The sequence below is a fragment of the Mixophyes fleayi genome, chromosome 3 (genome assembly GCF_038048845.1).
Source record: "Mixophyes fleayi isolate aMixFle1 chromosome 3, aMixFle1.hap1, whole genome shotgun sequence".
Lineage (NCBI taxonomy): Eukaryota > Metazoa > Chordata > Amphibia > Anura > Limnodynastidae > Mixophyes > Mixophyes fleayi.
This window is the reverse complement of record NC_134404.1, coordinates 86336919-86354994: the sequence shown is the minus strand read 5'-3', so window position 1 is coordinate 86354994 and position 18076 is coordinate 86336919. Positions and strand designations below refer to the sequence as shown.

General features: G+C 44.2%; 1 protein-coding gene and 1 long non-coding RNA gene across 3 annotated transcripts in view; one reads left to right on the top strand and one right to left on the bottom strand.

Annotated features, from left to right (window-relative positions):
• SLC9A9 (solute carrier family 9 member A9) overlaps positions 1-5702 on the bottom strand; it is a 650964-nt gene extending 645262 nt beyond the window's left edge. The window contains exon 1 of one of the 2 annotated variants that reach the window (XM_075201923.1): positions 5429-5702. In XM_075201923.1, the coding sequence (XP_075058024.1) occupies positions 5429-5603 (175 nt within the window). In that variant the 5' untranslated portion in view covers positions 5604-5702. The remainder of the gene's footprint in view (positions 1-5428) is intronic. The other variant, XM_075201922.1, reaches the window with a different exon arrangement.
• Positions 5703-5751: 49 nt separating this feature from the next.
• Positions 5752-18076, top strand: part of LOC142143783 (uncharacterized) — a 105419-nt gene continuing 93094 nt past the window's right edge. The window contains exons 1-2 of the long non-coding RNA XR_012689578.1: positions 5752-5878; positions 6348-6462. This is a non-coding gene — a long non-coding RNA (uncharacterized LOC142143783). The remainder of the gene's footprint in view (positions 5879-6347; positions 6463-18076) is intronic.

Below are 18076 nucleotides of genomic sequence, written 5' to 3'. Positions count from 1 at the left end.
AGCTGTTTTACCATCCTGACAACTGCTAATAAACAGCTAAATGGATCAGCATAGCTGTGTCCGATTCCTGTGAATGGTGTACTTTCTCACAGTACATCTAATCTGTAAAAAAAAAAAAAAAAAGTATCAATTGAGCTATTTTTAACGATTCACTGAAAAGAAAAGCTTTGTTTTCAGGACAACTAAGGTATATGATTCTGATTTTGAAAAACAAAGATGTATGAAAGGGCGAACTGGAAAATCACAGTTTTCAGAAGCGCTACATTACAAATCAGTGTCCCGACTTTTAGCCAAGATAAGAATAAAAAGAGCTATATTTACTAAACTGCGGGTTTGAAAAAGTGGAGATGTTGCCTACAGCAACCAATCAGATTCTAGCTTTCATTTATTTAATGCATTGTACAAAATGATAGCTAGAATCTGATTGGTTGTTACAGGCAACATCTCCACTTTTTGAAACCCGCAGTTTAGTAAATATACCCCAAAGTGTATTGAGCAGAGGTTTTGCAAACCTCCAGGAAACCGCTGTTTGAGCTATCTTACCATTCATAACATAAGAGAAGGCACCATTAACTTATGAGTGATGGGGCAAACAATATTTATTGATTAAGGGGGCAAAACTAATTTACAACAAAATTGAGGTGCCAATATAATTTTATAAAGAAATTAAGAAGACAATATTATTTGGGAGCACCATTTATACTGCACACTTGTTGCACTACAAGTGCCAGCATACTACAATGAGATGAAGGGGGGGGGGGGTCTACATTATATAAAGCCCGAGTAGATCTGGAGTCTCTATAATAAAGTCATCATAGGCATAAGGTTTTTATATTAAAGCCAACCAAGATTTTAGGGCTCTGCATTGTAACACCTGAGATTTGGAGGTCTGCATTTTATAGTGGCTTCCGTAATTGAATGCTCTCTGTATTGTTTAGAGATCACTAAAATCTCTGTATGTAAATTGTTTACAAATATGCTCTATATCAGTCATCAAGATACTTTCTCTATTGTCTCGAGTTAATTAGAAGGCTCTCAATGGTAAATTTATCAAGCTGTGGGTTTGAAAAAGTGGAGATGTTGTCTATAGCAACCAATCAGATTCTAGGGGGGTAATTCAATTCCACCCGAATTTCCGTGGAATTAAAACTATTACCGTTATTATGGTAGTTTTAACTCGGCTTTCTGCTCGCAGTTCCCGGTGTTGATACTACCATAATAACGGTAATAAAGCGCATTATTAACGTAATAACGGTAATAATGCGCAGACCGCGTTACTTTTACTCATAACGTGGCCAATTTAATTCCCTTCCAGCTGTCACTTTTGTAGAATGTACTAAATAAATGATAACTAGCATCTGATTGGTTGCTATGGGCAATTCTAAAAATAAAAAAAAAACTGAAATGCACTGTGGGAGTGACTGAAAGAACTAGGTTCTCCGAAAACACTATGGATATTGGCAATTAAAAATAATAAAATCATGAGCTATCGCTACCATCATACCGACCAGAAGCCATGTTGTCTCTAGGTATGATCACGAGGGGTTTGTGTTATGTAGCCGACTCAGTGCACTTTTTCAAACCCGCAGCTTGACAAATTTACCCCTTTTTATTATTTAGAGGTCACTAGAATGTTCTCCCTATTGTATATTGTTTATTATGATGCTTGCACTCTGTATTGTATATTGATCACTAAATGCTCTCTGTATTCTATATAAGTCACAAGAATGTTCTGTGTATTGTATATAGGTCACGAGAATGCTTTTTATATTATATATAGGTGGGCAAAATAATATCTGCATTGAATATTAGTCAGATGGGACTGGTAGATGTTTTCAGATATATTCATCCATATTAGACAAACCACACCACAATATTTTTGTCACATCCATTTTTCTATTGTGGCATACTTGTAGAAAAGCCTAGGGATTCACTCCAATGCTCACTTACCATGCAGAAAAAGTCAGCTATGGCTCAGTACATTAGTCTGTCACCAGATTTGGTTCTGTATATTAAACATGGCACCAGGTATTTTTCCATTTTGTAGTTTGCCTTGCTAGCTATTTACTGAATCGGTTCAGTGATTTTTCATATATAGCAAGGCAGACCTCATGAACCAGTAATGAAAGCAAAACACTAAGGGGTATATTTACTAAACTGCGGGTTTGAAAAAGTGGAGATGTTGCCTACAGCAACCAATCAGACTCTCGCTTTCATTTATTTAGTGCATTCTACAAAATCACAGCTAGAATCTTATTGGTTGCTATAGGCAACATCTCCACTTTTTCAAACCCACAGTTTAGTAAATATACCCCTTAGATACCCCTTAAAACCATCTATTATAACATATCTTACAATCTCACACGTTTTTACAAAGCTGACGACAGTCTCAAATTTACAGATTTTAGGATTTGTCCCTGTTTGTTTTCTTTAATATTAACTGCACATTAAATATTCTAATATTCTGCACATTAGATTCAGTTATTCCGTTATAATTACCTATTCATATTCTCTTAGCTTTTAAGTTAATACTTTTTGAAGTGGAGTATTTGAAATAAATATTACATTATAACCAAGTGTAATAAATATGTCATGATCAGAATAATAGTGCACTAAAGTCCCTTTATCTGCTCCCCTTATTTGCCTCCATGTAATTTCCATCTCTCTTCCGCCACCCATGCGCAGCCTTACAATCTCTCTCTTCTATGCACTCAGTGCTGGCTCAAGGCACCATTGACACATGCAGTTGAGCAGGGTGCCGAGACCTAGGAGAGCGTCCAGGCGCGATGCAACGACTTTCAGTGCCTAGGATAGGGATCAGCACATGGGGCAACTCGAAGTAAAGTCTGACCCAGCTGGGTGCCGCGCTACCCCTCCTACATTTGCATGTGCCATCCACTCCTGCGCCATGCTCCCATCTTCTCACTGAATGTCGGGCGTGATGTTATCATCACAGCCCGAAGCTGTCAGTAATGGTCTGCACCAGAAGAGAAGACAGAAGAAAAGAAGACAATATAATATAGAAAGGTAAGTAAAGAATGGAGGAGAACAGTGTAATGAAGGGGGCAACAGTGTGAAGAAGAGGAAACAGTGTGATGAAGGAGGGGACCAATGTGCGTCGAAATTCATCTTGCATGACCTTACTGTATACTATGGCATACATTCATATTCCACTTCCCTCCCAGGTTCTGTCTCTCAAGAGAGGCCAGTAAGGAGAATGTTGCAGTAGTCAAGACAAGAAATGATCAATGTGTGGTTAAGGGGTTTTTTTGGTGGCCACCAAAATGCACCAAAAAAAACTGGCCTCTCCAGCTCCCATCTCGCTCCTCTTCAATCTATACTGCAACTAAACTTATCCTCCTCTCTTGCCACTCCTCAACTTATTCCCCTTTCTTCCAAACCTTACATTGGCTCCCCTTCCCCTACAGAATCCTCTTCAAACTCCTCGCCCCCACGTACAAGCCCTCTTCAACTACACTGCACCCTACATCTCCAACCTTATCTCCATACATATTCCCTACCGCCCTCTCCGTCAGCCAGTGACCATCGCCTTTTCTCCCCTCTGGTAACACATATCTCACTCCCTTTTCCAAGATTTTTCCCATGATGCCCCCACCACTGAAGTGATTGAGCAAGAGATTATATCAGACTATAGCCTGTATAGCAGGCCTGGCCAACCTGTGGCTCTCCAGGTGTTGTGAAACTACAAGACCCAGCATGCTTTTCCAGTAGATAGCCTGTCAATAGCTGCCAAAGTATGCTGGGACATGTAGTTTCAGAACACCAGAAGATCAACAGGTTGGCCAGGCCTGATGTATAGCTTTAAACAGCCATTGGAAACCCACCTGTTTAGAAAAGTCTACCAGACCTCCCCTTTACCATTCCACCATGTAGTATACATCACCCTCTTTCATTCTCCAACTCTTCCACCCTTGCTTCTTGCCTTCAGATCCCCTTACATTGGCTCATCCACAAGTGTCAACCGTTTGTCTGCCCCTTTTCTTTAAAATTGTAAGCTCCAGTGAGTAGGGCCCTCTTCCCTCCTGTTCTCATTATCTATAATGGTTGCTCACCAGCTACACTGCATACCTCCTCCTTGGCTCTCTGTCCATTAATTCCACTCATCCATTGTCTTTGTACCTCTTCTAGTGACTCTTAACCTAATGGGCACACACTGAATATACCCATTGTACCCTAGTAGCTGTGTTGAAAGTTGTAGTGTTGTTTACTGTATTGTACTGTTATACCACGTATTGTCATTGTTTGCCCTCTGTACGGCACTGCAGACCTCATGTGACGCCCTATAAATAAATGAATAATAGTAATAATAATAACTTATCAGGAGTTAATGTATTTATTAATTCGTTTTTAATCCGTGTGTTCTGATGGGACTTTAAATATAGATATGCATTCTGCAGTGTGTTGTCTGTCTGAAAACGGCAAGTCCCATATAAGCATAGCGTACTTAGAACTGTATTCAACCAGAAACATTTCTTGAAATCCTCTTGTTGTTGAAAAACTGCATACCTGGGTGCAAATTCTGTCCAATTTAAAAAAAAAAATGCAAATTCTGTTCACTTTGCTTCATTTGATGAATTAGATCGAATGTGTGTAGGGTCCTACTTAACTCACCTTGACGAAATATGCAGGCCGTTGCCATTACGCGACATACTTACACCTCATTCACCCTTTTTTTTACCTTCATTTAATAAGCGAGTGTTTTTTGCAAATCATTTTAAAACCAAAATAAAAATATATAAAAACATAATTGCATCTGTGTACGCTTAAGTTATGTGGTTACAAATGCGCACATCCGTGATAAAATATATGTGAAAACACATACAGTATGTCAAAGCTTCTTAACTGCATCTCATGTGTCTACTATGCGCTGTCATTGAGGTGAATGTAACCTGTCATCTGCATTGACATGCGTCAGGCGCACTGAAATGCAAGAAAAGTTCACAATAATGCACAATAATTGTGCACAATAATGCACAAATATATATATATATATATATATAATCTTATTTGGTACAAAGATTCTTTTATCTTCACATCTGTTTCGTGAGCTTAACTTGCATTAAAAACACATGTGTAACACAGAATTTTAACGTCATGTACATGCAGCCTTAAGATCACACATGTAAGAAATGTGCTGTGATGGCACAAATGATACAGGACTTCTAGAAAAGCAGGATAGGGCAGATTTTTTCTTTCTTCCTGTCTGCAGTCCTGGAACTGTCCAAAGCAGCAAAATACACACACAAAAAAGCCACATAACAGCAGTTAATATTAACCTTTTCACAGCTGGAAGCGGTAACATCTCTATACTGCTCCAAAGCGCTTGTTAACAGCAGTAACCAACATCCCACCACTTCTGGTCTAGAAGTCATGGCACTACGTATACTCTTGGCATGAATAGACTCACCGTATACCATAGCCCCGCCAGTTTCGTGCAGAAATCTAAAGCGACGGTTTTTAAAAAGCCAGATGGTCAGGATAGTCAGGATGAGTAGAAAGTTGAAGACAAGCAGCTGCAGGGCTCCTTGATGCTGGAAGAACTCCAGCGTCCTTGAAGATTTCGATGCCTTGTCTGCCCCCATGCTGATAAACGATACAATGCGTGTAAGCCTATAGTGCTACTTTAATAGTCCCTGCTAATTGTGAGTGTCAATAACCAAGTCTCACATAACGGCACCCTAGGAGGGGCTATAGACAGCTTGCAGCTAGGAAGATCCTACACATCGTGAGCACCGCGGTGCATGCTGGGAGTTGTAGTTCTTAGTTGGGTTTCACTGTGCGGATGATATAGAAGCTCTGGCAGCACCGGAACTACAACGCCCACAGTAGCTGTTGATGCTAATTCATCAGAAGCCAGGTAAGTCAGTGCCAAGGTGATGGTTACCTGGAAAACCCTTCCCTGCAGTTATGTAATAGGCCCAGCAATGACATCTATGGTCTTTTCAGGTAGATGAAACTCCTCGTATCTTGACAGAGAGCCGGGGACCTGAGTTATAAGTAATACTACCGACTGTTGAAAATGGTTTTTAACGGCAGTTGTGGAAATATATATATATATATATATATATATATATATATATATATATATATATATATATATATATATATATATATATATATATATCTATCACCAGCAATTTTTTACGGACACATCTCTTATTACAAAAATAATTTTTCAATGTATTGAAAAATTAATGTTGAAACATCTGCAGGACTAGGAAGTTTAGTGTTTGTAAACAATTGGTTCTCATTGTCATTTGTTCTTAACCACTGTGGTACATTATTTCTCTTATATATTATTTGTGTATTTATTTGTTTTAATTTAGAAATATGTTACAATGAAGGAAAGACAAGCATGAAAAATAGGACATAGCTACAATTGAAACAGCAAATCTATATATGTGGTTGCAGTGGAAATTTAATAGTGGCGGTATGGAAGATGTAAGTGAATGGAAATTTATTGTTTTACATTCAAAGCAGTATTAGAATTGTATAGCACTTTAAGCACCCAACTTCGGCCATTGTGTGGTTCACAAACTTCACACATAGGTTCAGCCTCTGAGCTGCTCAATCTGAGCACTGTTTAATCACATTTGGCACAACCAAGACTATATATCCCTAAATATTGATTATATCTTGCCTTTTGAAATTCATAGCAATAAAACCAAATATATCTGACCAATGTGCATTATTTATATTTTTTTTTATAATCATTGTGAGCACACTATAAATTAAAATAGTGTATCCATTCACCAGAAAAGTCACAACATATCAAAATATGGTGTTAACCATATTTTTTATTTATAAAATTTCATACTATAGTTTATAATGCACACATGGATACACAGATTGAGAGGTATTCTCTGTAATTTGCTGGTGATACTTCAGAAAATGTGAGTGATGTTGCGGTCATGACATTACACATTTCACATGTCCATTGACCAAAGACAAACTGGTACTTCTCATCAATAAGTTTTTCAGAGCTTTATACATTTGCCCACACCGCAGTGCACATTGAGTATTATAGGGACTGTGGTATTATGCGGTAATTTGCCTAACATGCGTTCGGCATTTGCTACATATTTAATTGACTTAAAAAGGCCTACACCATGTGTCTGCATGGTTTGAGATTTTCCAGGTGTTGTAAAATAAGTCCCAGCATGCTTTGCCAGTATATAGCCAGCCAATAGTTGTCAGGGTTTGATGGGACATGTAATTTCACAACACCTGGAGAGCTACAGGTTGGCCAGGCCTGGTTTAGGGCTTGATAAATAGGCCCCAGAGTTTGTAGGCACTGCCTGAGCTGCGACTTAGAATGTACTAAGCTACCCAAAAGTGTTCTTACCGGTTGGACAGTGTGTAGTGTGCAATAAGGTACATGGATGTGTTGACACTGGTTGAACAGTGCGTAACATGCAAAAAAGTACACAGATGTGTTGGCACTGCTTGAACTGCACGTAACATGCAATAAGGTACATAGATGTGTTGGCACTTCTTGAACAGTGCACAGAGTGTAATGAGGTACACGGATGTGTTGCCACTGTTCAGGCAGTAAACAAATGGATACAACAGAGTGTATCGCAGTGACCCTGCAGAAAAGAGATAGACAGTAAGTATAGCGGAATACACACACACAGATAGCAATAACTAGCAGACGGGATTGGCACAAGACCCCCACTGGACTTCACCAGGGATCCCCGCAAGAGAATATGGATTTCGCTCAGTGAGACCCAGGTCACAACCTAGGGTAATTAGTTCCCTCTGTCACTCACCAGACCGTGAGTGCCTCTTCACTGGTGCGTGGCTCTCCAGTATTCCTGCCAGCACCTATCCTGAACCGTGGCCGCCAGCTATCCTGATGGTCTGCGCATGCGCAGTTCCTAAGAACTCTTCTGACCTTTGCTTTTAGTTAATTGGTTGATCAGGCAACGCTCCCTATTTAAAGCACCTGTGTTCATTACCTCGTTGCCTGATCTTGGAGTCTCATTCCCTGTGAGTCTCTGAAGGTGTTCATGTGTACTTCTCCGTGTCTTCAGCTTTCTGCTGATTCCTGCTCAACTCATTGCCGGTTTTCAGACCGCTTCAAGTCTCCTGTGTTCTACTATGTCTTCAGTTCCCTGCTGATTCCTGCCGGTTTCCAGACCGCTACAAGTCTCCCGTGTTCTACTCGTGTTCGCTATCTCCAGTGATTCTTGCATTGCTCATCGTTATTCTACCCGTGTCAAGTTGTCTGCCTGTGTGGTGACCCGGACCCTGATTACCGCTACCACTCACCTGTGGTTTCTTTACTCGTGCTGGCGTGCAGCCGCTCAACTGTTCCTGTATCCTCTCGTGGACAGCCTGCTCAACTGAACCGCGGTATGCTTACCTTCTATTGACTGTATTCGTTTACTGCATATCCGCTTGGACTGTTTTCCACTTACCCACGGAATCCTCTATCTCCCTGAGACTGTGTTATTACTCCGCATATCTGCTGGGAAGTTTACCTCTTTTTTCAGTCGTGAGATACATATGCTAATTGACCTTCTGCTATTAGCCTGGATTCCAGTAGTGAATTCGTCTCTGTCAAGCAGCGCCTGCCACACCAACATAGACTTGTGCATATTGTTTGGGATCAAGTTCCTTGTGCTCTCAGTGCCTACATTCTATGTTTCCACTCATCAACACTTGTACATCACCTCACCTATTAAGCAGTGGTACAACTTGCTATACGCAGACCACTGACTTCCCCGCTACCTACCTGCACCTGGACAAGTCTCTTCACCATAAGCAGTGGTACAACTTGCTGTACGCAGACCACTGACTTCCCTGTTACCTTCCTGCACTTCTTCACGTCCATCAAGATCCTCGTGTTCATATCTACCTAATCATTAACAAGATTACTGCTAGTCATTGACTTTTCTATTTGCATCCTCTCACCATCTGCTGAGTCATATGTTCCGCTAGTCGCCCTGCTACCAGAGGACCACTGTGTAACCCACACTACTCTGGTAAGATCATCATCTGGTGATATCCTGGGCAAAGACTCCTAGTGCCCGTGACACCCTCCATGAAAGCAGCAGAGTACTTAGCAGGCTGAAAACACAGCAGATGGTGCTGCTGTTGGGGAGACTGGACACAGGAGTTGAAGAAATACGAATAGCTGCTTTACTTCCTAGTATAGTCCTGGAGTGGGAGTATCAATGTTGGACACAATTGATACACAGGCACGGGGGAGTGTACTGAGCAGATTCTTATAGAGGCTGGTTGATTGGTGATTCCCCATCTGTGTCATCAGTACTGAAGGTTAGTGGTAACATAAGAGTGAGATCATATCTAGTCTCAGACTAAGCCCAGCTGGGTTCTGTTAAGGATTTTAAATGGTAAGGTCAGCAATCAGTGGACTGCTAACTGTTGGAAGCAAGCAAATGATGTCTACGACTGCTGGTACCGACAATAGCCCCTAACTATAACTTGAGAGAGTTATGATTAGAGTGGTACAAAATAGGGAGCAAATCAGCACAAACTGATCCTGTGCCCAGGAGGATGGGTACAGCAAAAAGGTACAGAAATACTGACTGAGGAAAGAAGAGAATACACAGGTGTGCTAGTGGCATAGGTCATTAAGGAGGAGGATACAAGGCTAGAGGGCATTGGGAAAGCTTACAATCTAGAGGGAAGGGGTAGACATATGTGGGTGACACGGAGGGATGAGTTAGTGTGAAGGGGGCAGTGGGGATGCGCTAGAAGGAGAGCCGCTTGGCTTTGATAAAGAAATGGGTTTTAAGAGCCTGTTTGAAGCCTTGGAGGGAAGTAAAGAATCTAATTGAGAGAGGGAGTGAGTTCCAGATGTGGGGAGCAGCGTCAGTCGGAAGTGAGAGGAGCTAATGAGTGAGGAGAGGCATCGGCCATTGGCAGAACTGAGGGGGCAGGAGGGAGATGAGATGAGGTGGGAAGAGGATTGGGGAGAGCTTTATAGATGAGGGTAAGAAGTTTGCCACTGGCTGCCTTTCCCTAAATAGTACAGTTCAGAGAGGTGAGACAGGTGTACAGCGGCAGAGTTAAAGATGGATTGAAGTGAGGATTGGTGGGAGGCAGGGAGGCCAAAAAGAGGTTGCAGTAGTCTAGGTGAGAGAGGACAAGCGGGTGGATGAGGGCGAGAAAAATTTTGATCCTGCAGTTGTTTAGAAGGTGGAAGGGGTATGATTGGGAGAGGGATAGGATGTGGAGAGCGAAAGAGAGGTGTCAAAAATAACTCCTAGGCAGTGCACCTGCAGGACACAGGAAAGGGTAATGGTGGCAAAGGATATAGTATAGGGCACTCGGGAGGGTGGGAATACAATGAGTTCACTTTTAGTCATATTGAGAATGATTCCAGTCTTTAGCCTTTAGTAAGACCTAGATAGCCACTTATGTCAAGTGGGGCAGGTGTGAGGGAAGATTCAGGAGGAAATGTCAACTATCTAATCAGAAAATTGTCAGATGGGGATGTAAGAAGTAGAGTGCCTAGGGCGTTGTGTGGGGGAGGCAGAATAAGGCAAGGACTAGAGAAGGTAGAGGCGTTCCAACACTGGTCCCAGCCCATGACCCAAAGAAAAGTTCTAGCATTCTTATGAACTGCAGTGTACTACAGACAGTTTGTTCCTGGGTAAATCCAAAGACTGTGGTACTAGGACCAACATTATGGAGATATGACTCACTGGTGTCCCAGATTCCTTCACCTGGTAGTCTAGTGGGGGGCAGCTGCTGAGACCCAAAGGTTTTGGGCTGCTGCTCCTCCAGTCCCAAATCTGGGAACCAGAGAATGGCTGTGTTGAAGGCCTTCCGGGCAACTCTGGAAAGGTTCTATTGGTCCCAGAATGAGTATTGACTACTGGGAATCCAAGGAAGCCAAGCAATGTAGAGGGGCTCAGTTGCAGAGCTGTGTCCCCGGGATCTGGTTCTAATCCTCCTGGAGTCAAATTCAAATGTGGTGTTAAAACCCCAGTGTCAAAGCCCTGGAAGTAAGTTTGTGGAGATCTAAAGATAACATATCCCAGTCCATACTTTTTAACAGCAGTGCCAAGAGGGAACTGAGTCCCCTGGCTTCTAACTGCATGTTTATTGGGGGCCAGGACTTCACCCCAAAGAATATAATTAAGGTGCATTGATGAGGCTAACCATCTTGTACAAATAAAGGGGTTGGTCTGGATTGGTTAAAGGGGTAGGAGAGTGTACTACTCACTGTGTGCAAAATATTATTAATAGAAAGGCCAGTAGCTCATGTAAACTGTACATTTTTAGGTTCAATTTGTTTGCAATTAAAAGATCAGCTCTTATAAAAGCTAATTGAGCCAATAAAGATAATTACTTTCAAGATTCTGCCTTTTCATTTTATAGAATTGTTTGTTACTAGGGATTCTGAAACCATTCTGTTGGAGCTTGTTTTCTGACTGGACCAAGAAATGTCATCAAGAGAGGAGTCTAATTAATTGCCTCTTACCAATTTGGCATTCAGGTGACTACCTGCTACTTTCCACATGAGTGCCAAGAAGACAGCAATAAAGACAGTTGAATGACAGCTTAAAGAAACTAGAAAGGGATCAGATGTAAATGAACCCCAAGGGCTCTTACACATAGCAACATATCTCTATAAAATATATTAGTAAATATTACCATGATCTTGAATCTGGTGTACATTATATACCTAAACATAATGGGCTTGATTCATTAAGGAAAGTAAGTCAAAAAAGGAGTACATTTTTCTCCTGGACAAACCATCTTACAATGCAAAGGGTGCAAATTAGTTCATTATTTTGCACATAAGTTAAATACTAATTGCTTTTTCATGTAGAAAACAAGTACATGATAGCTTTAATTTTACACTGAAATATTTGATCTAGGACATGCCCTACCCCCACTATAAATCTGTCCCCACATTTTAAATTTACCCCCCCCCCCCTCCAATGCAACATAGTTTTGCTAAGGTGCACAGTTACTCATTTTTTTTTTTTTGCTTTACTTTCCTTCATGAATCAGGCCCCATGTCCTTGTAGCAATACAATGGTCACAATACTGGAATATATACTAAAATAACTTCTATCTAGATATAATACTACAACATGCTAGTAATTGTGAGCAATTATAAGTGAGTTCCTGTCTGCTTTGATTCCAGGAGAGTACATGCTTCACTTACACTTTCTGATGTGCCTTGGAGAGGAGCATTGCCAATTCACACCAAAGATGCTGTCCATGAATGCTGGGAGGCAGGCTGTGAGCTGCTGTATTATGAGCTGCTGTATTATGTTAGTTCCCTCCTGGCACTCAGAAACCTGTCACCAAGAGTTTCAGTGTTGATCACCCTAGGCACATGGATCAGTAATAGGTTTGTGCTGGCAGGGAGGTTGAGGGATGCAGACAGCCAACACTTCGTTAGCAGCCTTGGAGCTCTGGGGCTTTACTATCAGTGAGACTTCAGAAGTCGCGCTGTCTGTTACGAGCCGCGGCGGTGCCCAGCCGCCGCGACTCACTCACTTGCGTCCCGGCCGTCGCTATGGCGACCGGGACGTCACTTCCGGCCCTGACCCGGCCGTTGCCGGGGCAACGAGAAGACGTTTCAGCGCTGCGTCCCGGCAATGAGAGGAAGCCGGGCGCAGCGCTCACCATATGTTCTAGCCTGTGGGCTAATTAATGCAGCCTATTAATTATGCTGGGGGCTGTGTCTAATTCAGAGCTAGGCTCTGATTGGTGGCCATTGGTATTTAAGGCAATGAGGTCTGCTGCCTCATTGCCGGTTATAGCTCCTGTGTTCCAGTCTGCTAACCTGCTAGTTCCTGTCCTGTATCCTGATATCTCTATTTGACTCCCCGTGTATGACCCTTGGCTTTGATTTGGACCTTGCTCGTGTTTCCTGTGACCCTGATCTTTGGCCTGTTTACCCGTTCTGCTATTTGCCTGTGACCCCTGACCTCAGCTTGTTCATCGATACTGTTGTCTGCTGCCGGCCCTTGACCTCTGCGTGGACCTGACTCCTCTTGCCTGGGTTCTCCCCAGCTGGTACGCACTTCACGACCCTCTGTCAGTCTGCGGCCCAGTCTGTCCCCACCATCAGGGGCTCCAGTGAACACCTGACTGGCAGAGTAGATTCCGGGTTGTGTTGTGCCGGCTGGAGGGGTTCCTAACATTATAACCGGCCCACTCACGGAGACGAGGTTGGAATGGATGCAAGTGGATCCTCACCGTCTCCGGCACAAGCCCTAGCAGCCCATGTTGAGTCCTTATATCAGATGATCCAGGGATTGGCTGAGCGTCTGTCTGTTCAAGAAGAAGCCGCAAAAGTGTCACAACCCACTCCAAGTTCCGTCTGTGAACCTAAGATGAACTTGCCGGATCGCTTCTCTGGAAATAGGTCCCTGTTTCGGAATTTCAGGGAGAGCTGCAAGCTCTATTTCCGATTGAGACCCTCGCTCCTCCGGGTCAGAGCATCAAAGAGTCGGGATTATCATTTTCCTTCTACAGGGTGACCCCCAGTCCTGGGCGTTTTCCTTGCCGCAGACCAGTCCTGCCATGCAGTCAGTAGACGCTTTCTTCGAGGCGTTAGGTCTACTATATGACGACCCGGACCGTACTGCCTCCGCTGAAACTCATCTACGGGCCTTGAAACAAGGCCGGCGCTCGGCAGAGGAATACTGCGCTGAATTCCGTAGATGGTCACCTGATAGTGGATGGAATGATCCTGCCTTGCGTAGTCAGTTCCGTCTTGGCCTGTCGGAACAGGTCAAAGACTCTTTGGTGCAGTACCCATCTCCTACCTCTCTGGAGGATCTGATGCACCTCTCCATTAAAATCGACAGGAGATTTAAAGAGCGGAAACTCGAAAAGGAGACATCATCACCTCTATCCGGCTTCATTCCTGTTCCCACGGATGGTGAGGAACCCATGCAATTGGGGGCGTATCGTCTCTCCCCTGAGGAAAGAGACAAGAGAAGATCACAGGGCCTATGTCTCTATTGCGGCACAAAAGGCCACTTCTCCCGTTCCTGCCCGAATAAGCCGGGAAAAGAGCATGCCTAGGGAACGAGGGGAAAGTTCACCTAGGTCTGCAGATTGTCTCCCCGAAAAACGCCGTATTGATCCCTGCACAGCTCATGTTTAGTGCTCGTTCAATGGACCTGTCCGCCTTCGTTGATAGTGGAGCTGCAGGCAACTTCCTGGACATCGGGTTCGCCCGCGCTGCTAAAATTCCGATGGTAAAACTCAAGTCCGCGATTACTGTCTGTGGATTAGATGGAGGTCCGTTGCCTGGTGGCAAGATTTCCTGGGAGACCTCGCCACTACAATTAAAAATCGGAGCTCTCCATTCAGAGTCAATAACCTTCCTTCTTATCGATTGTTCATCAGTTCCCTTGATCTTGGGCCACCCATGGCTTTCCCGTCATAACCCTGTCATGGACTGGGTAAAAGGAGAAATTGTCCAGTGGAGCGCTTACTGTACACAGTCCTGCTTGTCACTGCCCCTGCGGGTGATTCAGTCTATTCCGGAGCAGCTTCCCTCACAATATCATGAGTTCTGGGATGTGTTCTCCAAGAAAGCTGCTGACAACTTACCACCTCACCGTGACTTTGACTGTGCCATCGAGCTTATTCCTGGTTCCAAGTTGCCTAAGGGTCGCCTGTACTCTCTCTCTGGTCCGGAGACCAAGTCCATGCAGGAATACATTGAAGAAAATCTGGAGAAGGGCTTCATCAGGCCATCTAAATCTCCCGTAGGAGCAGGATGCTTCTTTGTATCTAAAAAGGACGGAGGACTAAGACCCTGTATTGATTACCGGGGATTGAATCTTATTACAATCAAGAATACCTATCCCCTTCCGCTCATCTCCGTATTATTTGATCAGCTGAGAGGTGCTACTGTCTTCTCAAAAATCGATCTTCGTGGAGCGTATAACCTCATCCGTATCAAGGAGGGAGACGAGTGGAAGACGGCATTCAATACGCACTCTGGCCATTATGAATACTTGGTTATGCCGTTCGGTCTTAGCAATGCACCTGCAGTATTCCAGGACTTAATCAATGAGGTTCTTCGGGACTTTCTTGGTAGTTTCGTGGTCGTCTATTTAGATGATATCCTCATCTATTCCAGATCTCTGTCTGTACATCAGAATCACGTTAAACAAGTTCTACGAAGACTGCGAGAGAACCACCTTTACGCCAAACTAGAAAAGTGTGAGTTCGAGGTGCAGAAAGTATCCTTTTAAGGGTACATAATCTCTTCTGAGGGATTCTCCATGGATCCAACTAAGGTTCAGGCTTTTCTAGATTGGGTGCAACCAAACAACCTTAAGGCGGTGCAGAGGTTTCTGGGCTTCTCCAATTATTATAGAAGGTTCATTCCAGGTTTTGCGGACATCGTGGCTCCCATTGTTGCCCTAACCCGTAAAGGAATGGATCCAACTAATTGGTCGCCTCAAGCAGTAGCCTCATTCGAAAGCCTGAAAAAAGCCTTTGTCTCTGCTCAGGTCCTTAGACACCCGGATCCAGCTAAATCATTTGTTCTTGAGGTCGACGCCTCTGACGTCGGTGCTGGGGCTATACTATCACAGAAGGACCCTCATACTAATCGTCTACACCCGTGTGCCTATTTCTCCCGTCAGTTCTCTTCAGCAGAAGCCAACTATGATGTCGGGAATAGGGAACTGTTGGCAATCAAATGGGCCTTCGAGGAGTGGCGACATTGGCTGGAGGGTGCTCCACATCAGATCTCTGTCATTACCGACCACAAGAACTTGCAATATATACAATCGGCCAAACGTCTAAATCCCAGACAGGCCCGTTGGTCGTTATTCTTTACCCGGTTCAATTTCCTGATCACCTATCGACCGGGTTCCAAAAATGTCCGGGCAGATGCTCTGTCCAGAAGTTTCTTGGCACACCACGTTCCAGTTTCGAACCCAGAGCCTATTATTCCTCCTTCCATAATCCATGTTGGATTAACCCAAGATCTGAGTATCACACTTCAGAGATTCCAGAAATTAGCCCCTGATACTACTCCGGAACAACGTCTTTTTGTTCCAGTCCATCTAAGGAAGGCGGTTCTTGCAGAGGCGCATAATAGTAGGTCTGCTGGACACCCTGGAGTTTATAAGACGCTGGAGATCCTTTCCCGTACGGTCTGGTGGCCATCCTTGTCCGCTGACGTCAAGAGTCATGTCCTCTCGTGTGAAATTTGTGCCAGGAACAAAGTCCCCAGGACTCGCCCGGTGGGTCAATTGCTTCCATTGCCCATTCCTGCAAAACCTTGGACACATTTGTCCATGGATTTTATTGTTGATTTGCCACCTTCTGCAGGACATAATACTATTTGGGTTGTGGTGGACCGTTTCAGTAAAATGGCACATTTCATCCCATTAACCAGGCTTCCTACAGCTCGAGATCTGGCCATTCTCTTCATACAACATGTTTTCCGGCTCCATGGACTTCCTTCCGATATTGTTTCTGATCGTGGTTCACAATTCATAGCACAATTCTGGAAATCCTTCTGCACCCTCCTCGGAATCCGGATCAGTCTGTCATCTGCATACCACCCTCAGTCTAACGGGCAAACTGAAAGGGTTAACCAAGCACTTGAACAGTTCCTCCGATGTTATTCCTCAGAATTCCATGACAACTGGTCATCTTTGCTGCCTTGGGCAGAGTTTGCCTACAATAACTCATCTCGCTCATCTACTCAAACTTCCCCATTCTACTGTAACTTCGGTTTCCATCCCAGGTCTAATTCTCTGTACTCTCTCAAATCTGCTGGTATTCCGGAGATTCATTCCACAGCTGCTGATCTGAAAGTAATTTGGGGGAAAGTTCAGTCCTCCTTGAAAAAATCCTCATTGTCGGCCAAAATTTTTTCGGATCGCCACCGTACCACCTGCCCATTCAAAGTGGGCCAGAAAGTATGGCTATCAACTAGAAATCTTAGGCTCAGACAGCCTTGTAAAAAACTAGGGCCTAAATTTATTGGGCCGTTCATGATTACCAAACAGATCAATCTGGTAGCTTTTAGATTGAAGATTTCTAGTTCACTAAAAATTCCGAACACATTTCATTGTTCATTGTTGAAGCCGGTATTGTATCCTAGCCAATCCTCAACTGTGCCTGGGGGAAGTTCGAGTAAGCCACTAAGATATGTGGTTCAAAAGATTTTAGATTCCAAAAAAGTGCAAGGACAGGTGCACTTCCTGGTGCAGTGGAGGAACCACGGGTTAGAAGAGCGATCTTGGGTTCCGCGAAGACAACTCCATGCCCCTAAACAATTGAAGGAATTCTTCAGGAGGTTCCCAAGAAAACCTGGATGTCGGGGTCCCTCGACCCCTCCTCAAGGGGGGGGTACTGTTACGAGCCGCGGCGGTGCCCAGCCGCCGCGACTCACTCACTTGCGTCCCGGCCGTCGCTATGGCGACCGGGACGTCACTTCCGGCCCTGACCCGGCCGTTGCCGGGGCAACGAGAAGACGCTTCAGCGCTGCGTCCCGGCAATGAGAGGAAGCCGGGCGCAGCGCTCACCATATGTTCTAGCCTGTGGGCTAATTAATGCAGCCTATTAATTATGCTGGGGGCTGTGTCTAATTCAGAGCTAGGCTCTGATTGGTGGCCATTGGTATTTAAGGCAATGAGGTCTGCTGCCTCATTGCCGGTTATAGCTCCTGTGTTCCAGTCTGCTAACCTGCTAGTTCCTGTCCTGTATCCTGATATCTCTATTTGACTCCCCATGTATGACCCTTGGCTTTGATTTGGACCTTGCTCGTGTTTCCTGTGACCCTGATCTTTGGCCTGTTTACCCGTTCTGCTATTTGCCTGTGACCCCTGACCTCAGCTTGTTCATCGATACTGTTGTCTGCTGCCGGCCCTTGACCTCTGCGTGGACCTGACTCCTCTTGCCTGGGTTCTCCCCAGCTGGTACGCACTTCACGACCCTCTGTCAGTCTGCGGCCCAGTCTGTCCCCACCATCAGGGGCTCCAGTGAACACCTGACTGGCAGAGTAGATTCCGGGTTGTGTTGTGCCGGCTGGAGGGGTTCCTAACACTGTCAAATAAGCATTGGTGAGTCC